At 31.7% G+C, this 23,013-nt stretch overlaps 1 protein-coding gene and 1 long non-coding RNA gene across 4 annotated transcripts in view; one reads left to right on the plus strand and one right to left on the minus strand.

Moving 5' to 3' along the window:
• LOC126748211 (dedicator of cytokinesis protein 7) overlaps nucleotides 1-23,013 on the plus strand; it is a 61,458-nt gene that overhangs the window by 24,902 nt on the left and 13,543 nt on the right. For all 3 annotated transcript variants that reach the window (XM_050457288.1, XM_050457285.1, XM_050457287.1), the window contains 9 exons: nucleotides 961-1,300; nucleotides 1,353-1,632; nucleotides 2,245-2,416; nucleotides 5,566-6,338; nucleotides 7,118-7,404; nucleotides 7,708-7,882; nucleotides 17,336-18,267; nucleotides 19,728-20,013; nucleotides 20,871-21,168. In XM_050457288.1, the coding sequence (XP_050313245.1) occupies nucleotides 961-1,300; nucleotides 1,353-1,632; nucleotides 2,245-2,416; nucleotides 5,566-6,338; nucleotides 7,118-7,404; nucleotides 7,708-7,882; nucleotides 17,336-18,267; nucleotides 19,728-20,013; nucleotides 20,871-21,168 (3,543 nt within the window). The remainder of the gene's footprint in view (nucleotides 1-960; nucleotides 1,301-1,352; nucleotides 1,633-2,244; nucleotides 2,417-5,565; nucleotides 6,339-7,117; nucleotides 7,405-7,707; nucleotides 7,883-17,335; nucleotides 18,268-19,727; nucleotides 20,014-20,870; nucleotides 21,169-23,013) is intronic.
• Nucleotides 7,249-23,013, minus strand: part of LOC126748236 (uncharacterized) — a 32,270-nt gene continuing 16,505 nt past the window's right edge. The window contains exons 3-4 of the long non-coding RNA XR_007664672.1: nucleotides 18,057-18,263; nucleotides 7,249-7,388 (exon numbers count right to left, since the gene is read on the minus strand). This is a non-coding gene — a long non-coding RNA (uncharacterized LOC126748236). The remainder of the gene's footprint in view (nucleotides 7,389-18,056; nucleotides 18,264-23,013) is intronic.

Here is a 23,013-nt window from a genome sequence, read left to right on the forward strand (position 1 = left end):
ACTCGTAACACAAACTGACGGTTATTATTGCAAATGTTCATCATTTGCTCGCAAAATTGGTTTCTTCGGTCAGGATCGTCCTCATTTAATTCGTATATTAGTCTAATTTTATAAGGTTGGTATTCATTTGCTTTTAAGATGCGTCTTACTGACGTTCCGGCTATATTATTATCAACTGAAATTTGTGAAGTTGCATTGTTTGGATTTTCTTCGACGGAGAGCAGAACGTTTAATTTGGTTCTGCAGAAATTTTTGGACAACCTGATCTTGGCAAATCCCTAATATGACCTGAAGTTATGAATTTGTGCTCTATTCTACTAACTGCTGACTGAGAAATAGGATCGTTTGGGTATTTGGCATTACACAGTTCACTTACTTCTTTTTGCGTGCGTACTCGATCCCCGTACCCTATCAATCATCATCAAAATTTCAATTCGTTCGGTTTCCGTTAAATTAGCCATAATTTATTTTGATAAAAACTATTAATTTTTGACTGACAGTGACATTCGAAAATGGAGATTCTTTACAAGTGCAACCATGGAAACAGAAATAATTGGCAGTGTTTATAACATTATTTTTATCCTCGATTTTACCTTAATTTGTAAATAGACGTACTTATTTGTTTTCTTGTTATTTAGATGAAAATATTTCGGAAACAGTTGAGTTTTGAGATAAGGCATGTTATACGAAACTTGCTTGGAATTTCGCCTATATTTTAGAAATGCAATAAAAAATATAGCATTCCATTTAAAAAAAAGATCGATGACGTCATATCTTTTTTTTGTTCCACTCTGTATACAAAAATGTATGTGAAATAATGCGCAACTTAAAATAAAAATCGCGAGTTTTTTCTCAAAAAATCATGTCTCTAATTTTTATCGAATTTATGCGGAACTTTAGGCGGTCACTGTATTATATTATTATATTATGTTGGCGAAATGAAAAATTGTATCTTTTTAGATGTATCTTCCCAAGGAAGCAGTAGGCAAAGTATTGTGTCTATTGGTTCACTCTCTTCTCAAGGAGATACTCTTACACCAAGAAATTCCTGGGCTTCACTAGACTTGCGACATTCTGCTGGTGATGCCTTGATTCCAGAAATATTGGAACAATCAATTTTAGAATCTCAAGATCAAGTAAATGAAAGTCAAAGACAAATTGATAGACAAGATGCCTTATTTGCATTGACTTCTCAAGAAATCCAAAATGAATTACAGGATCCTGTGGAAAGAAGACTTCAGGCGACTGCTCCTTCTGAACATGTTGGCCATAGAGTTTTATTTAAGTGCCAACAGATGACGTAAGTGTCTACACGATTAAAGTAAAAAATCTTATTTTAACTTAATTTACAGAATGGATGTAGAGGTAGAACCATTGTTTGGCTCACTGGCTCTTTATGATTGCAAAGAAAGAAAGAAGGTTTCTGAAACTTTTTACTTTGACATGAATCCGGAATCGCTTAAAAGAATGCTAGGCGGCCATATTCCATACGCTGACACCAGTACGTTATCAAGAAGCTGTATTTTTAACATTACCCATCCTTCTCCGGATCTTTTTATTGTTATTAGACTTGAGAAAGTTTTACAAGGAGATATAAATGAATGTATAGAACCATATTTAAAAGATGAAAAGGTAAAATAGCAATAATTATATTCCAAGTATATATTTATGAGGCTAGGGTAACCTAGATCGGCATTCATATTAAATCATTTCTGAGATTTTTTGGTTTGTTTATATTAGTTCTATGAGAAAAGATCCGTGTTAATGGGTACCGATTTGAGATTAATAATAATTATATATTTCCTACGTCTTCGAAAATAAAAACTTGTATAATATAAAAGAAGCGAATTTAGTCCAAATCTGTCTTATTTAGATTCATTTAACTTTATACTGTAACTCAGCTAAGAGTTAAAAATTTGTTAGAAATTGAATTGATGCATATGTGTTTTATTTTAATTAAAAATTGGTTATGTTGTATCTTCATACATTCCATTGAACTTGTTCCAGTATATGTTTTATATTATTTTATTGAAATAAATTGTTACTAGATTTAAATATATTTATTTATCAATATGACAGAGGCAATTTACAAAAAAATTAAATAAATATATGCTTGTAATAATGAACTGGTAAAGACATATTTCAATATTAGTATGCAGACTTTTTTACACAATGTTTAAATTTCAGTAAAAGGTCGCAAACTGCAAAAAAAAATCCTAGCAGTTGATTTTTTTTATTTTTTAGAATAAAGATAAACTAAAATCTGTAGCTGTATCAGTATGTGAAAGATTGGGCAAGTATCGACAAGCATTTGCCTGGACTGCCATCAACTTATTTAATGTCATTAACGAGCTTACCCAGGAACGAGAATTTGATAGGGAGTCTACAGGATCAGGTTCTACAATTAATAGTTTAGGTTAGTTATGGAAGTGCAATAGATCTAAGCTTCAAAAATATTTATTTTTAATAAGACATGAATGATTTTGTAAAAGGTAACATAAAACATCTTGTCTTATCTTCTTTCGGAGCCTGTTTGCTCTAAATGTGTATTTTCCATAACAAAAATACCAAATAAACTTTTATCACTTCTACTAATAGGAATCTATGTATACGACAATTTATGTATATCAATTTGATTGAATGGGATAAACATTATACTTTTATTATACTCGTACAGAGTAAAAAATATTATAACTTCTTTAGAATATTGAGGCTGATAAAGTAAGGCTGTCATACATTCAACATTCAATATTTTTTAGTTTTTTTTTAACTTTAGGCAGAATGTCGATGGGTGAATTTCTTTTTCAAACCAATATTTTTCTACAGGTTTGTGTTAAAATTATGATTGCTTTCAAGTTTATTTTCAACAGAAATTTTTGGAATTAACATTTTTAAAATGCTAGGGAAAGGTTAGCTTTTGAACAGTAATATTCGGGAGACACGTGCCTAAATTATTTTAATAGATTATTATCTCTAGTAATACCTGAAGTAAAGTTCAATACATTTTATTAATAATTGCATTTTTTCAAAACTCCTCATTTTTGTAGTTTTATCGTATCTGTAGTTTTTAAAATATTTGACATATTTTGCTTAAGTTGTAAAATTGCCAAGTCTCTGCTTTTATGTTTTTTGAAGAAGGCCATGATTTCGTTTGAAATCGACTAAAAAAAACAAATATGTTGTCAGAACACAATCATGGCCATGATTTATCGTTTTGAAAGTTAAACAGTCAATAATGGTCTAAATTCAGATTAAAATGTGTTAAAAACAAATTTCATATTTGTATTTAAGTTATAATTTTTGTTGAGGGAGAAAATTCGTGCTTTCATTTGGAAGAATCTGTTTTCAAATTATAATCAACAAGAAACGAATAGCAATAATTTTTTAAGTAATATATAATTTAGTAATTTTGATTTGTCCTGCTTCATTTGCAAAGTAGTATCAGCAAAATCTATAGATTTGAGAAAAAAGAAATAATAATTTTTACTTATTTTAATGGCATAAATAACTATTTTATTAGATAGAAAAGTTTTTTTTCTGGTTAGAATTATTTTTATGCAAAGGTCGATTATACAATCAAAGCAATGAAAGTAAAAAATTAATAAAACGTTCAACATCGAATTTTGACATATCGCACTAGTATTCAAATAATTAACCTTTTCCTGTTTAATATTAATATGAATTATATTTTATTAGATTTTTATTAAAAAAAAATGAAATATGCAATTGTTGTTTGTCATACTAAAACTCTAAAAAGTAAAGTAATTACCAATAAATATTGGTTGTTTAATTAAAGATTAACATTTCATATGATGTTATATGTTATTTTTTTCAAATTTTTTTCTTTTAATAGATTCAAATTATACACTAGATATATATCATATCTCGGTTTATTTAAGAAAATTATACGTATTTTATCTGCAAGCGCATATACAGGGTGTTGCACTGCCAGACAGGACATAGGAAATCCTATGTAGTTTTCAATAGGGTTAAATATTGGCTGTCCTACTTATTTTAGAGAAAAAAATGTATTATAGTAATTTAAAGAGCACTAAAATCTGCAAACAACAAGATAACTTTTAGTTTTGTAGGTCTGCCTGTTTAAAAGTTATTGGCGAAAATCTTGGTGAAAATTTTGTCTTTTTTGTCGCCCCGTACTTACAGGTATCGCTCAAGGTGAGAAAGTTAGGTAAGGATAAACTGCCAAAATGAAGTTGTCATAATAAAATTGTGGTTTTAAGTAAATCATTATTGAAAATTCGTACAATCGTACACATGCACACAAATTATTATAATATAAACCTTGAAATATTTTAAAAAATTCGTAAACTTTAAGACTTTACTTTTTGATGACAAATAATTTATGAAACCTAAAATATTTACTTAATTAATAAAATAAACTTATCAACTTAATTAAAAATATTAATTTATAACATGTCGCAGGCCAATAACATTCCCATTGAAAGCGTTATTTAGATATTCCCGAACAGCAAGTGTAGGATGCGCCGGGCAACCATTTATTTGATACCAAACCTCTAGATTTTCCCCGGCAAGATCGTTTAAATTCGGAAAAATTTGTTCCTCAAGTAGCTTTAAATAACAATTTGCATTTCGATTCAGAAAGAATGGTCCTAAAATGTATCCGAAAATCCCCGCCCGGACATTAACTTTCTGTCGATACTGAGTTCGTGTTGTTACATATCTGTCCAAATAGAACATCATATCCAAGCAGAACTCTTGCCGCTGTAATTCATCCCCAACTCTAAGCTCCTGATGTTTTCCATATTTGTATGAGAAATATTTCTGTTTTTTTAAAGCCCGAAACGCAGTTGTATGATCAATGCCCATGATCTCGCCAAGATTTCTTGTACTTATTTTTCCTTCATTTTGTTCCACACGTAAAAAAACCTACAAGTCTCAGCATTTTCTTCGTTTTCTTGCCTTTGATGATTGTTTTGTTCATTGTTTGCCTTACATTTGCAACTCATAGCTGAGTCTTCGTATAGATTTTTGTAATTTGATTTGATTTAATGTAGGTTTTTAATGCATTGAACTTATTATGACAAATTATTTGTTGTTCATCCCCATTCAAGGTAATAAATTTTGGCTAGCATACCTGTGAATTCGAGGCATTAAAAAAAGTCAAATTTTCGTACAAATTTTTGGCTGTTACTTCTAAACAGACAAACCAAAAATATGGTGCTCTTTAAATTATTCTAATACATTTTTTCTTTAAAATAATTAGGAGAGCCAATATTTCAACCTATTAAAAATAAGATTTCCCATGTCTCGCCTGGCGGTGCAATACTCTGTAGAGTAATTTTTATTTAATTTTTTTTTCAAAATTATGCTTATATGAGTTCATTTTAATAAACAAATTAATCAAGAAATTAAAAAAAAGGTCTTTATCATTTATTTTGTCTATTTTTAATGACATTGGTATAACCTACGTAGACGTATGTAAGCCTTTAAAATGTAACTTTTTATTGAAAATCATATATTCTAACTTTTTTACATTCACTTAGCATCTGTATTTTTTTTATACAAAAGATTTTCATGTTTTAGATCGGAAATCACCAAGTAGTGGTTTAGACCAGTTGAGGCGCAAAGCTAGTGATATGGGTAGCTTAACGCGTAGAGGATCTCTCGATAGAAAAGATAAATGCCGTTCCTGGTCACCTGATCATTTAGCTACAAATTTGGATACCTTTAGGCCAGTAACAGTTAACATGCCCTACGTATTCAAGCAGGAAGCAGATAAACTCCGTGACGAAGACTTGTATAAATCTCTGCAAGAGTTAAAGAAACCAAGTTTAGTTCTTAAGAAGTGGAAATGTATTCCAGCTACTTTCAAATTGGAAATTTCTCCATGTCCCCTTGAATATAGAAATTCTTTGACTTCAGAACTTGTTAAATTATATCCCTACCCGGATAGCAAAGCGAGACCCACTAAAGAGCTTTGCGAGTTTCCTGTGAAAGAAGTATTGGTTCCTCATTATGTTTATAGAAACTTATTGTTTGTTAGCCCTAAGGAGTTAAATTATTCAAACAGAACGGGTTCTGCCAGAAATTTAGCAGTTAAAATACAGCTGATGGCAGGAGAAGGCGAAAACCATAATTTGCCTAACATATTTGGCAGGTCAAGTTGTCCAGAAATGACCAATGAAATATTTTCTGCTGTTACGTATCACTGCAAAACTCCTGTATTTTATGATGAAGTAAAAATTAAGCTGCCCGCTTCATTAGCCGATAACCATCATTTGTTGTTTACGTTTTATCATATCTCCTGTCAAAAGAAGGCTGATCAAAATGTAGTCGAAACTCCAGTAGGATATACGGTATGAATCTCTTATAATATTATATACTTCTTGATTCTAAAATAGCGCTTAGATGGACCTATCCCCTGTTTTTCAATTTTTACATTTTATAGAAGATCCGTCTGTTTTTTCTAGATTTAAGTTCTAACTTGCTAACTTTTTAAAAATCACCGTACACATTTTTTCAATTTAACTAAAAGAAAACCTAAAATGTTTTATTTTAATTACATAATAATTGCTTTATTTGAATATACAGGGTGTTACTTAAAGGTATGTCATAATTTAAAAGGGACATTCCTGGACCGATAACACCCTGTATCTTAAAAACTAAGCATTTTAGGACCCATGTTTATATGAACTTTTTGACTTAAAATCGGTCCAGGAATGTCCCTTTTAAATTATGACATACCTTTAAGTAACACCCTGTATATATAATTACAATACTAGAATATCCCTTCCCTTTAGTGACTCAGCTCATGTAAACTGAAAGAGTTTATTAGTATAGTATATAAATGAGTAATGTTAGCCCACATTCTTATACTTTGTCCCCCATGGCTTTGGAAGCCAGCTTATGTGCAATCTTGAAGAATCCTACTATTTCTTACAGTAAAATAAAAAACTATTTTTCTTACGTTTTTATTGATTATTAGTAATTAATCGAGTTACATAATTAAACAGTAGGTTAAACATTTAGGTGTCTTAATTAATTTTTTTTTTAAATATCGACAATTATTTTAAACATGCGTAAATAGCAAACACTAGTTAAATTCAACCATTATGCATCTACCCTTTTTTTCCAGTGGTTACCACTATTAAGAGATGGCCGCTTAGTCTCAGGAGAATTTTCTTTACCAGTGATGCTAGAACCTCCTCCAACAAACTACAGCTACATCCCTCCAGATGTGTTTTTACCCGGAATGAAATGGCTTGATGGTCACAAAGGGTTATTTACGGTTATTTTAGATACTGCTTCATCAGTCCATACCCATGATCCCGCAATAGAAAGATTTTTTGCTGCCTATGATTGTATTTATACTGGAACAATTCCTTCAAGATTAGGAGAAGTCGGATCTGAAAAAGAACTTATGTGGGTATTATATTATAATATAAAATTGTAGTTGTATTATATTGTAATTTAAAATTGTATGGAGTAGAATACAGAGATTTACAAATTTTCACACACAGATACACAATAGCATAAGATGCGCACAGATTAGTTTAATTTATTTGAAAGTGAGTTTTACACAGTTACTGATATTTTTTTAATTATTAATATTGTAATTTCAATTTTCCAAACCTAAATCTGTTTATTAAGTAAATTTTCTTTCACACACATTCGTTTAGAGCATTTAACAACCAATTGTTTTTAACATTATTTTGTATTTTTTAGGTCTGCTATGTTAAGCTTAGCGGGTGCAAGGCCAGAGACAATAGTTAAACATCTTCCTCAGATATTTGACAGCATTATAGAACTTCTTGTTCAACCACCTAGAATTTCAGGGCATTTGCTTAATATGGGTTCTACGTGCTTTGAAACTCTCTGTCTTATTTTAGAAAATATTTCGGTAAGTCTTTTATATAATACTTTGATAAAGAAATGTTAATAGTTGAATTAAAAAAAAAATATACTTAACCCTCAACTTACTAAATATTATTATAGAACAGAAGTTTGCAATTTTTTTTTCTCGTGGACCATTTTTAAGATTTTTGTGCTTTCTGTGGACTCCCTGTTGCTACAGTTGTATTATATTTCCAAAGCTCGGCAAAGTTGCAACCCTAAATTTCGAGTGATAAAAATAAGAAAGAAAAATACTATATTTTTTCTGTGCTATTTATTTAAATAATATAATTAGGTCTGTAATCATATTAACGTAACAATAACGTAAGTTAACTGTAATAATGCAGATCGACAATTAAAATAAAAAAGTAATAATTTTAATTAGGACGGATGCACGTGAGGCTGTCAAACCTATCCGTGACTTTTAACCCATCCACTAGAGCGTATCCGTAAAATAACGTTATATGTTTACTCGAGTTTTTGGTGTTTACAGTTTTGACCTCCCACAATTCCTTCAACCTATTTTTATACCTTGATTGTGAAGGGGTTCTCGGATTCCATAGGGGCGATTAAAGATAAAAGTTAAAATATTGTTTTCATTAGCACAAAGCTCGGTAAAGGTAAAACTAAGGTAAAAAAGTAAAGGTAAAACCCTGATTCTCCTCCATATATATTAGGAAACCTTGGTGTTCCAAATAATTTTGGCACTGATTATTAATTAAAAAGCCACAATAGACACATTAAAAATATGTGGAGCCCGGGGTCAAACCCAAACTCGACATTCTAAAAAGAATGGTGCAAAATAACAACTAGTAAAAAAAAATTTGGTAAAAATTCAAAAATAACAATAAAAAACAAATAGTACTTTGGACCAAAAATACGGAATAAAGTTCCAATTAACCACCTAGGTACGTGAAACCTTTTGGGTCTCTTATTGGCTGATAGCAATCACGTGATCCCAACGGATTCATAATTACGTATCAATGTAGATTCAGGCTTAGGCTTTAGTTCTATAAGGAATTTTCGAAAATCTTCCAATTTTGTGATCGTCAATCTGCTCCTTTTTTTTCTTAATAGGAATCTAAACACACTAAAACTTTTGTTACCGAAGTAAAAAATGAAATCAAACGCCTAAAAAACCATAAATCATCTGGAGCTGATGGGATATCTTCAAGGTTGTTACTCTTTTTGCCTGATTCAGCCTTAAATGCTTTAGTTTCTGCCATAAACAATTCTTTACATATTGGCATTTTTCCTTCATGTTTAAAAGAGGCAGTGGTTATCCCTCTTCATAAGGGTGGAGATTTGGATCAGCCTTGTAATTTCCGTCCCATTTCTATTTTGTCTACCCTCTCTAAGATAGTTGAAAAACTTGCAAAAAGCAGAATTTTGTCCTTTTTACATCATAATGGCATTTTGTCTGCAAATCAGTTTGGATTTCAAACCGGTAAAGGGACTCATGATGCTGTTTTTAGCTTTTTGGAGAGCGTCTATGTGTCCTTGAATTCTGGAGAGTCATCGGCGGCAGTGTTTTGTGATCTATCCAAAGCATTTGACTGTGTGGATCATGGAATACTATTATCTAAGCTCGATAAATATGGTTTTAGAGGCGTAGCATTGCGATGGCTTGAGTCCTATCTATCAAATCGTACTCAGAAGGTTTCAGTGTCTGGGCGTTTGTCTGCTTCTAGATCCCTAAAATGCGGCGTTCCCCAGGGTTCAGTGTTGGGACCACTGTTATTTTTACTGTATGTGGATGACTTGAGTTCATTGAAACTGCAGGGCAAGGTGGTTCAGTTTGCTGATGATACCACCATACTATGGAGCCATAAAAATTCTGACTATATTAAGACTTGTATCCTTGAAGACCTTCAGATTTTATCAGGGTGGTGTGCTTCTGTTTAACCAATAAGTGGCTACTTAACATTATCTTTGTTATTCAAAAAAAAGCAGTTAGATACCTGTGTTCTGCTAAGTTAAGAGATTCTTGCAAACCCCTCTTCATTTCTGAAAAAATCCTAACTCTTTTTTCACTCTTTATCTTAGAAACAGCTGCTCTTATTCACAAAATTCCCAAACTACCCTCTGACACTGGCCATTTTGACTCGTCGTGTAAATGATGTTCCCCTACCTATTCCTATGTCTTCCCTTACCAAAAACTCATTAATTTACATAAGTAAAAAAATTTACAATCATGTTCCTCTGTGTGTTAGACATATATCGGATGTTAAAAAATTTAAAAGAGAGTTAAAGTCGCTTTTATTGGCTAAGGCATATTATAACCTGGATGACTTTTTTAATGATAGGTTTTAACCTTGAACATGTTGGAAAGTTTTTTTTTCCTTTTTCCTTCTCTAGTTTTGTCAACAAGTTTACCTTTATTTAGTAATTGATTGTTTTATTTAGTTATCTTTAATTCAAGTATGTTCAAAAAGTTTTGTCTTCTTGTGTTTAATTTTGTTCATTGTTTTGTCAATTTTTGAAATTGTATTTGTGTTTTGTTTTTTTAGCTTGTAGGATGCTTGTACACAAGATTATTCTTGCGTAATATAGCACATTTTCTTTCTTTCTTTCTTTCTATTTCATATTATTTCTTTACTTTTAAGTACACGCTTCTGTATTATTTATAAATATACCGAAATATCATAAGAATGCCAATGCAGAGTAAGGAACTTCATGTTTGTTTATTTAGACAATGTGCATAAATATAGCAACATTCTTGTTTCGCATTTATTTTATCAGTTAAATATCGATTTACCTGCTGTAAATGTTGTTGTTATTTTTGAATCTCAGAATTAACTTAAAATGTGTCGCTTAAAAACCGTCTCTGGTGATGTAAGAAAAATTATTGTGGAGCATTACGAAAATGGTGTTAGGCAGAGTGACATTGCACGAAGCTTACGGCTTCACAGGTCAATCGTATCCAGAGTTTGCAAAAATCTTCGCCTTACTGGAACAGCTGCACCGGCGACCATTCCTGGTAGACCCAAAAAACAAATTTGAGGATGGATAGGCAGCTGCTAATTGCTGCTAAAAAAATCCTTTTTCGTCTTCTTCCCAAATTTTGGCAAAATTAAAAGAGGGTGGAGGAGTAAACCTCAGTTCCAGTACCGTAAGGAGAAGATTACTTGATGCCAACTTACCTGCTCGTCGCCCCACCAAAAAACCGTTACTCTCAAAGAAGAACGTCAAGGCTCGTTTTCACTTTGCCCAATCTTATGTCCACTGGTCTGTAGCTGATTGGAAGAAAGTCGTATTTAGTGATGAATCTAAATATAATTTATTCAGGACTGATGTAGTGATGTACGTCAGACGCCCCAGTGAACAAAGATTAAACAAAAAGTACATTTACCGGTAAACATGGAGGGGGAAATATTCTTGTATGGGGATGTTTCTCGGCTCGTGGCATGGGACCCATAGTAAGAATAGTGAGCAAAATGGATCGTTTCATGTACAAAGACATTCTGCAAACACATTTAGTGCCATATATAGATGAAGTCATGCCAGTAACAGCCATATTTCAGCATGACAACGATCCAAAACATGCTTCTCAATTCGTTAAGAAGTGGCTATCCGATAAAAAAATTAATGTAATGGTCTGGCCATCTCAATCGCCAGACCTAAACCCTATAGCGAATTTATGGCATTACATTGACACCAAAATCAGGCACCTAACATGCTCAAATATTCTGTTTGAAATAGTGGAAAGCTTGGAAAGAAGTGAACAATGACTATATTATGAAATTAATTGAGTCCATGCCAAGACGATGTGCAGATGTTATAAAGGGGAAGGGGTACTACACGAAATATTGAATTGATTTTAATTTAGTTGGGTTATATTTTTTTAGAATCAAAACTATTTTTGTTGCTATATTTTTGAATAATAAATTTGCATAAAACAATTTGGTGTTTTATTTATTATGATACAAAAAATATGAAAATATAAACAGGCTCTAAATATTCTTGTAAATAATATATAAAGCTTACTTATAAAATAGATACTAAAAGATATATAACAGGGAAGTTCAATGTTGCTATCTTTTTGCACAATACTGTATATGTTTGTAGACAATCTTACAAATTATGAATTCTCATTTCACGCCAGCGTAAACTCCCCTGGACCCACTTCAATTATTATTAGCGTTGTTACGTAAAATAACTAATCTGATTCACTGTTCTGGCAAATTCCAATTCATATAAACCAATGGTTTTTCATATGATTTGAATGTAGCCTTAAGTTAAAAAAGCAATTTGTAAGATGTTTTAACGATTTAAATACACTTCTATAACGTATCTTTGAATTTTCCAGTAATTTTTAAAATGATTTATTTAATTATTTTGAAGTCTGTAAAAGTAGTCAAAACAAATATCAGAAAAAATATCGTCAAAGAGGGCGCAGAAGTGACAAGCTTTAAATGTTTTTTTTACCGGCTAGTGCCTAAACCAACCAAAACAACTTCATACTAAGGTTGCTCAAAATAATATGAGCATATTTTTCATTATTAAGAAAAATGATTTTAAAAACTATAATTTTAAAATCTAATTCTAAGCAACTACTAATCTAAGTTTACTTAAATCGGCTAATTTTGGTCTGAGAAATAAGCGGTAGGTTTTCGGAAAGGTCTCTTTTAGACACCCTATATATATAAAATTATTTATTATAAATAATAATTAATTTCGTGTTTTCTGATTGAACCATTCTGTCCTATTACTGAAATAAGTGATGGGGAAAAATTAGATCTATTGTTTTAATCTAAATGTAATTAACTCGGGATTGGGTAATCGGGGTCAATCAAGGTCTCGTTTAAAAGAGTAGTATTTCTGACTATATATTTTATCTTAAAAACGGTAAAAACTACTTCAAAATAAATACGCACTTAACAATAAACGCTCACCTATATTATTTTTAAACACGGCGCTTTATTTTAAGCACAATTTGGTTTTCATACAACTCCGCCTATAATACTTTTCTATCTGAAAATTAGGATAAGATAATAGATAAAAATATTCCATACTATTATTACTCACACGACAGCATAACAGATATGAATGAGGTGCCAGTGGTTCTACCATTAATTTTGCTTAAAAAAATTGCATTGGCTACTTTATTAAATGAAATGCTATATTACACTTATCTGGGCTATCGAATCTGCGGTTACGAAAGAAAGTCGGACAAAATTTTTCGACATTGCCGAGAGCAAAATTTCAAAAGAGGAATTGAGCTGGACGAGAAGTTAATATAATTTTAAATTCAATGTTGTATTATCATAAAAAAAATATGAGAAAAAATTTGTGATGATTTGTAAGGTTATGTTTGTATTTAATAGCACTATTTTCTTCCTACTGCAAATAAAGTTAACATTTTCGAAGCTCATCCGAAAATCAGTATCGGATAAACTTGTAACGTTACGCGAAAGAGGTGTGTGAACAGGCTCTAATCGCATTTACATAGTTTCTGTACTCGCTACTATGAAAGAATATGACTCGAGTTATGTGTTTTATATGAAAATACACTTATGAAAGTGAAAAAAAAACTAATTTTATCAAATATGACAACCAAAAAATAACTACGTTCAAGACGAGAATTAATTATGGACTGTTTTTCTATTTCTAATATCGATTAATCGTAAGCTAATTAGTATAACAAAATAATATAAACTAAGCATAACAATAATATAAAATAAGCACTTTCATCGGAACCTTGAGATCGATGTTGAGATGAGATGAAGGTTGACTGAAGACAACGTTTTTTGAGCTACAGCCAATTCTTCCAAGTTCACCTCTTCTAGTTGAAGGTTTGACATAGGAATTTTTGGGCCTATGTCTGAGAATTTCGGTAGCTGCATCACATACTGAAATTCTGTTTTCTTCTCCTTCGCGTAGATTTTGTTCTCTATCTCGATAGGGCAGTCCGGTATGGTTATAATGCTGGCCTCATGGTTTCTCCAGATGGTATCGCAAGGATTCCTTCTCCGTTGAGACGGTGGATGCTTGTTTTCTTGTAGTAGACGTTTATTACCGGGTATTTGTTTATGGTTGTATTTAATAGTTGATATAGGCATGGATCGTCTTTGGATATTGCATTGTGTTTACATACAAAAATGTCTTCTATTTGGAGGCACTCTTCTTTTGAAGCCCAATAGTCGTTTTTCGCAAGCATAACAACAGTATAAAATAAGCACTTTCATCGGAACCTTGAGGTCGATGTCGCTAATAGACATTCATTAGGCATTATAGAAAATCGCACACGACGCGACGCTCGACATTCTATGAATGAAATCTGCCATGTTTTATTTACAACTGCTTCACCCTTACCAATGACAATTGCGAACTCTGGAGAGGCTATACTATCGAAAATCTATAGCAAACTCTACATTCCTATCGGTTGGAACCTTTAATGTCACACTCAAATTACGAGGCAGTTCTACCACCAACTAAAACTCTTTATTTTTACTCTCGACACTTATTTCGCTAACGATGTTAGCATCTTAGGGAGAAGATTAAAACTGTTTTTATTTAGTTTTTAGTTTTAATGTTCTCCCGAAGATGCTAAAATCGTTAGCGAAACACGTGTCGAGAGTAAAAATAAAGACTTTTGGTTAATGATAAAACTGTCTTGTAATTTGTTGAAAAGGTATAGGTAAATTGTCACTCAGGATATACACTGTTAAGCTATTTTCCAGTCTGTTCAAATACCTCAATTCATATTATTCATAAATAGCAAAATTTTGGAACCCAAAGAATTCACAGATCTTAGACCACTAAGTATTTTACCTGCACTATCAAAAATTATTGAAAACCATATTTATAAAATTATAGATAAAATTAAATTTTAGAATACCATATTCACCTATTTACGATCCTAAAAATGGTTTAAAAAAGTTTTTGATTTATTTTATAGTTGCTAGATATATTTTATAGTTGTCTTTTTTAAGTTGTTAGAGTTAATAAACTATTTAAAATAAACTAAAATCTGTATAATTTCCTAGACAGAAAATTTTGACTAAATGATATTACTTAGAGTCAAAGTGAGGTTTTACTGGTTTTTGTTCTTTTTTTGCAAGACTGAATAATGTTGGATAATGTTGATAAAACTATGGATGATTTGTAAAAGAAAAGGAATGTATATTAATACCTTTTAAATGTAATATTATTTTTTCGGTTTGGTTAGATAGGGGAAATTGATTTTCCCTAAGAAATGTTTAAAATGATGTATCCCATTTAGGGTACCTATTTGAAATTTTGAAATTTGACAAAAGTTTGAGGTCGAATGTCGAATTCATTATTACCAGACAATTTAGCTCACTATTCGCTGAGGGTTCCCATTTGACATATCAAAGTGAGGTTAGCTGGAGATGAGGAGGTGATTGACAGAACTTTGTCAAATATAAAATTAAGCGTCCCCCTGTATGTCTAAATTGACATGTTTTTTTTTCAGAAGTTATTAAGGGTGGTTCGTTTTGAAATGAAAGCACTGTATATACAGTGAGGACGCTCAAGTTGGAACAAATTTATTTAAAATTCAAGGGTGTGTTCTTATTTTTTGTCGCGATTTTTTTGATGATGAATTCATGTATACAAAATGAACCAAAAATAAGCAATGACCATCAACTTCAATTTTTTATATGGAAACACCTATTTTTTATTCCATTTTTGAATTCTGCATAGAATTTTAGATATTTTGTTAGTTTATTTTGTATATCATGTCTTATACCTAATACTAACATTAATAATAAATTTGCAACTGTTTGGGTCATTTGATTGTTGAAACCTTGTCACCATTTTAATCGCATGGAAACAGTATGTATTACTTTACGTAAATGTCAGTAAGTGTCAAGTGCAGTTGTAAATTTTAAAAATATGGCGGGTTTAACTGAAAAACAAAGAATTGAAATTTTGATGATAGTAGGATATAGTGACAAGACTCGAACAGAGGCCGAAGTTTGCGATCTGTTTAACAATAAGTACCCGGAGAGGCCTATTACACGTTCAGTAGTAAGCAAAACTGAAAAAAAGTGTAGAGATTTTGATCATGTTAGAGACAAATATGACCTGGACCGTCCCACGCTTCAAGGAAACAGACAATTAGATAGTTTGCTCGATTTACAAGAAAATTCACATAAATCAATTTGACAAGTTGCTGCAGATCAGTCGGTTAGTAAATCATGTATCCTAAAATATTTGAATAGGAATAAATGGCATCCAAATAAAATTCATTTAAATCAGGAGCTTATTGAAAATGATCACATCCGCAGAATAGAGTTTTGCGAAATAATGATGAATAAATGTAATGCAAACCCACAATTTTTAAGTAAGATTGTTTTTTCCGACGAGACAAGGTTTTTTTTTTTAATGGTTCTGTAAATAGGCAAAATTTTCGTTATTGGGCACCAGAAAATCCACACTGGAATATGGAAAGTCACACACATTTTCCCAATAAAGAAGTTAAACGTATGGGCCGAAACTGTGGGCACGTCAATTGTGGGTCCCTATTTTTTTAAGGGCGCACTTACCTCTGAAAAATATTTAGAGTTGCTTCAAAATCAGATAGTACCTAGTTTAATTGCACTTTATCCAAATGGTGAAAACCCAGATGGATTGCAAAGGGGGGTTTTATTGAATGGCCAGCAAGGTCGCCAGATTTAACCCCATTGGATTTTTATCTATGGGGTTATTAAAAATCTAAAGTTTATTTTGACAAACCTGAAAGTTTAGAAGAACTAAAAAATAGAATTATAGCCGAAATACAACAAATCCGGCCTCAAACAATTAGTAAACTATTACAAGAATCTGAATATCGACTTGGTTACTGTCAGGAAGTTAATGGTCAACAATTTGAACATTTATTGTTTCAAAAATTCATAGTTATTTATAAAAAATTTAATCGCAAATTTCTTAATAAATATTGAGGTTAGGTATAGGACACATATACAAAATATACTTAAAATCTTTTACATAATTAAAAAATAACATAAAAAATGGGTGTTTCTTTCTGTTCAAACAAATTAAGTTTAGATAGTCGTAGCTCATTTTTTGTCCACCTTGTATACATGAATTCATCATCAAAAAATCGCGTGTTTTTTTTCGAACCCACCTCTGCATTTTAAATGAATTTGTTTCAACTTGCGCGTCCTCACTGTACAAATAGGAAAAGGATGGTCTCGACTACATATGCAGGATAGATCACAAAAAAGCTATCAAAAACTACATTTGTTTTTCAATGTCTTATTTCACAAAAAAAAAAAAATAGAAAAAATGTATTACCTGGCAGCATTGCATACAAATTTTGAAAATGTTAGATCAAAGTAAAGCTCTCTTCATGCCTACTCATTTTATTAAATAATATACTTTGCCGTGCGCCTTGTTGGCGCACCCTGTATATTTATAGTTCATTTTTAGTACACTTTTATTGTATTGCATACTATTTTATACATATTTTTATTAACGTTAATTTTTTCAGAATCTTCAAGAGCTTTCGTCGGACCAACATGGTCGAAACGCTCTATTAGCTACTTACATAGAGTACCAATGTAATTTGCCACATCCGATAATAAGTGGCCATCGAAGTATATCACAGTATGAAAGTGGATCAGGACTGATAAGAAGCAACTCTAATCCGGACTTAGAAGTCGCGCACTATCAACATAAGGGACTTGACCGCGCTTCTAGCATGCGTGTAACGCCTAATGAATCAGTTAGTCATATCAATAGTTGTCCTAGAATAATTCATCAAGAACTGGCCTATCAATGGACAATAACTAGTGGAAGAAACAAAGATTTAGCCATGCAAAATGCCTGGTTTTTGTTTGAATTAATGATTAAGAGCATGGTGGAACACTTAGCGCATACAAGAAACTTGGACTCACCACGAAAGATCAGATTTCCTGATCAATTTTTAGATGATATTTCATCTTTAGTTCAATATGTGACCTCGGAAATTATTTATCTTTCAATGTGTGAAATAAGAAAAGCACACAAACTAAACGCTGCCTTAGCTTTTTTTTTCTATGATCTTCTATCAATTGCTGATAGAGGATGGGTTTTTCAACTTCTTCGGTCCTATACTAAAGAGCTTCAAACGAAAATATCGTTTAGCTCAGAGGCTACTGTTCTAATTGAACTAAAACTGGAGTTAACCAGAATTGTTTGCAGTCATGAACATTATGTAGCTTTAAACTTACCTTTTTCAACGCCATTTATGCCATCAGGAGCTAGTGTATCTCCCAGTCCTAGTGTAACTAGTTCTACTAGTCAAAATTCGTTCCTGTCCGGGCCGCCACCAAGCCAAGAACGTGTCAATTGTTTTGCTGAGCTATCTCCTGAATACCGACAACATCATTACTTGACTGGGCTCATTCTTAGTGATTTGGCGACAGTTTTACTGGAAACTAAGTAAGTAGTCAAATGTAAATTTCTGCATACTATATCATTACTAAGGTGTACTTGAAATAGATCTTAAAAATGTTTCTATAAAATCCCCAAAATTTTAATTTTCTGTTTGACATTAAATGCGTTCATTGACATTCCCAACTAAGTTTACAGTTTATTACGGCGAAACCATAAACAATATTAATAGTGAAATAAATGTATCTGCTATACAGGGTGCCTCCAGTTAGGTCGGAACTCTTGGTATCTTTGTTAATATTTAAGATACAAAGACGGTTAAATTATGAAAACTAATAGAATCCCTTGTATATTTTTGACAAAAATCAAAAGAAAATAATTTTCTTAATAAAAAAGTTCATCTACACTAATAGCCTAAACCTAAAAATAAAAAAGTTATAATATTAATAATTTTGCCATATTTAGGCAAGTTGGTTCTGAACTTTTTTAGAGCAAAACAAATAAATGATTGTTTGAATAATAAAATGATAGTTTGTGATTTTTTCAAATCTACATTAGTAAAATGCCTTACGCTTACATATATGGAAAAATGTGATATGTTAGAATGTGTGCCGAAAAAATAGTCACAACGCTAGAAGAGTACCGCTAGAGACTCGTAACTTACCAAATCGAAGATACTTTTTCATTCTCTATAGAAAAAGTAAATACATTTAAGCAACGAAAACGTGTGTAAAAGAACTAGAAGATGGAACCAATTTATAGTAAGGTAGGATGTTGAAATTTCTATTTTGACAAATTTTGAACGACATATGAAAAACTCAACTAGAGATTTAGTAAGAGCTTACTGTGTGAACTTATGAGCAATATTAACAGAGGTCTTGTGCCATTTACAAAAGGTCCAAAACATACCTATGCGAAGTTATCTTCTCCGGATGTCTGGCGTTAAACGTGACGGCAGTTTGCCGAGCACATTGATTTTGGGCACCATAAATTAGAATAATTTCCACTCTTTCGGCTAGTGTGTAAACCATTTTGGAAGTAAAATCTTCAATTCAACAAATACATTTTCACTATTCCAAGACTGTCACAAATGTAACTGACGGCAAAATAAATTCTTTATTTTCCTTAGCAACTATAAATAACTAAGCAGGTATAACAATAAATACAGTTCGCCCAGGATATCTGTGTTGATGAAAAGAATGCGGAAAAAAATTAAGATAAACAAAGATTTTTCTAATTTACTCGATACCCCTTGCCATTTAAAATTTTTAAGGGGATGACCCTGGGGGGCATATTGTGAAAGGGGGTGAAGTAATTTTAGGTTAGAAAGTTGTCCCCCTTGACAAACCTCTTGACGTATTTCGGCGTTTTTTTTTTTAAACAGTGGTTTTCGATAAATCGGTTGTGGGAAGTTTTCAAATGAACACCCTGTATATTGTTTCATAGAAGAATTTATGTTACTATTTAATCAACATTATAAAGGCGGCCTATGCGTTTCTTAATTTTAGTCAGCCTTCGCTTCACAATAAAGCTGTAGAGACACTAAAGACATTTCTGTCGTGGCACGACTGTGACTCACGCTACCTTTCACCTGAAGCTAAGAATAGAGTAGGAGCACTATATTTTCCTCTATTATCTGTGGCTATGGATGTCCTACCCTTACTGCATACATTTTCGCAAGACAAAATTGAGAAATTTGTGCATGATGATCTTGGACCTAGCAATATTAATCCCAACGTTGCTATGCTTATAGCTGGAAAATTTACTCCCTCTAACTGCGAAAACTTTCAATCGGTAAGAGTATATTAATAGATATATTTATTTTCCAATAGTTATTTTCCATTACTTTTAAATTAACTTTAATTCATAGCATGTCCCTAGTGTGAAACAAGCTGTTTGAGGAAGTATTTCGAAAATGTTATGAACTTATTTTATTTACTTACTTAACATTTTTAGGAACATGTACTGTTATATTGTTAGTGGTAAAAAAATCTTGATTTAAACTACGCGTAATACTGAATATCAATGCTATTGATGCCTTGTTATTTAATAGGGTAAACAATAACAACTTCAACAAACATTTTTCATTTGTTATGGCATGTCGAGTGAAAGCTAGATATGAACGAAATGATATTTCTCTAATTACAAAACAAAAAAAAGAATAACAGAACTTGAAAAAATATTGGATCATAATGCGATTGGAGGTGAGGGCTACTCAATATTAAATTAAAAAAGGCTACTCACTGTCAAATTTACTTCACCGGATGTAACTGATGTAAAATTTATTTATCTAGTCTTCAAACATGCTAAAGATACCTTTTTTATCCATCACAAGTGGAGCAAGAGCAAATACTAAACTAAATTCTTTAAAAGAAATTAAATGTAATTTTTTTTTTGTTTTACTAAATTGTTTCTCTTGAATTGAGATACCAGAAAATAATATTCTCTTAAAAGAAAAATATTTCTCTTCTTTGTGAAATTGTAAAAGTTCCGGCAATTTAGTTGTAAAGGTTCTTGTTGTAGCCTTATATTATGTTTAAAAGATAGATTTACACACTGTACAAACCTAATCAACAGTTTTCGGCTGTGCAAAAAAGTACTTACTATTTTATTATAATTTTACGAATAATATTAGGTTTTGTTATTTATAGATTCAAAATCGAAAAGTTGGTATAAGTCCAGAAACAACGCGCAGCCTACTAACTTGCGTACTGTGGACTTTAAAGAATGTGGAACGTAATTCACTATCTCAGTGGATGGCGGAACTGCCGTATTCTAGACTAGCAACTTTACTACATCTTTTAGATGCTTGTATAAGCTGCTTTGAATATAGACACAGGCGGAGGATATCGCCTGGGTATACACAAGTTACTCAAGATATACGCTCTAAGTTAGAGGATGTTATTCTAGGACAGGGAAGCGCGAGGGAAATGTTACAACGCAGAAAAGGTATGTCACATTATTAATAGTAAAATAATAGTGAAAAGTATATTAAAATAATAAGTGAACTGTGCTTAGGAAACAATTTTAGCTGTCTAGATAATGATGTCTAAATAACAATTTCAAAACACGCAGATATATTATAAATAGCTGATTCCATCTTGAAATACCATACACTGTTTCCGCCTCTTTTTACATTCATGTAATACAGATTTGAAATTCGTTGTTATACTAAACATGCTCAACACGCGGGCCTTCATATTTTGGTTAATATATGACTAAAATTGGAATTATTGTCTGAAAGAATATGCCATCTAGGTTCCAGCTTTCTTTTTTGTTTCCTTGCAAATTAATACTAGCTCATAAATGTTATATATTAACTTCTAACACTGATAAACCTAAGTGTAATATTTCTTAAAAAAAGATGTCTTCAAGAGTACCTAATGTTCCATACATTAGGTCACAAAGTGGTCAGGTTTTAAAATCACTTTGTTTCGATTTATTTTGTTTAAATGCATAAAAACATAAATAATTAAACTTCCAATTTTAAGAAAGGCATAGCTTGCAGATTTTAAAGGGCGTTTTTGAAGTTAATCTAGTGCCAAATTTTATAAAATAAAGACTAATCACTTCAACATTAACTCTATTTTTAATATACATTATTTTCAACCCTTATGGTAGAACTGACAATGATAAAACTTTTTCGTATTAGATACTCATAAAAATATCTTTCATATTAGACTATAGATCTGCCTCTCATAAACCCATGCTGATTCCTGACAATCCCTATACAATGCCAAGAAAAATATTCAGAGAACAGCTTAACAAGCAATTATGGAATAACTAACAGTAGATACTAACACGTCTCTAATTCCGTACATTTTCCCCTCACATTGTTGTGTATTAAGAACTTATTCCCCAAAGTTCGGGAAAAATACCTGAAGATAAACAAAAATTTTAAAAATAACGCATTGGTGTATTTAACACATAGGCATAGTACTCAACAAATAATGATGTGATCCCATGGTTTTCATGAGACTTTTATTCAGACACGTGAAGGTTAGCGAATCTTCTGGAACAGTGGTCTAGCTGATATATAAGAAGCCCTCACCGCTAGGAGGTCAGTTCAATTAACGGAAGGAATACTAACGCGACTTTTAAATCTACCTAAATAGTCGTAAATAAATATAGTGTAAAAAATATTTCTAGTAGTCTTATGTGATCGTCTTTAGTGTGTACGTATGCGTGAAAATGGCAAAGCTGGTGATGTAAAACTTGCTGAGCTGGAGGAAAGGGACTGTAATTCGACAGAAAATAAATAGACTTACAAAAAGCGGTTGCTATGCATTACTTAAAAAAGGTGATGGCCCTGACAAATTTGTTTTTACTGGTGCAAGCGATATCGGTCAAATGTTGCAAGGTTTGAAAATGAATTGCTCCAAAATTCCGTCAACCTGGAAGTCACATTGCTGGAAAATTCTGTAAAACTGACAAAAAAATGTGCTACATTAAGACAGAATTATGCCAGGTTGGGAAAAAATTTCAATTTAAAAAGTGAGCTTGGGAAAAAGCTAAGAAATAATTCTGCCAGATTGAAAGAAAAAAACTTAGAAAACAAGAAGGGATTAAAAAAAGACATTTTGGAAAAATCTTCTTTATTGAAAAAGCAGATTGTTTCATTGATGGAGGACAGAATCCAGGAAGTTCAAAACAAAATCGCAACATTGGACGTCTACGCTTTCGACGAGCTGCCCTTACACAGTGGACTACAAGAACGAAGTTTGTACCAATAGAAAATCTGATGCTCCTTAATTTGATCATACTACATCATGGAATATTTATCAGCATCAGTTT

This window comes from Anthonomus grandis, chromosome 22, assembly GCF_022605725.1.
Source record: "Anthonomus grandis grandis chromosome 22, icAntGran1.3, whole genome shotgun sequence".
Classification (NCBI taxonomy): domain Eukaryota; kingdom Metazoa; phylum Arthropoda; class Insecta; order Coleoptera; family Curculionidae; genus Anthonomus; species Anthonomus grandis.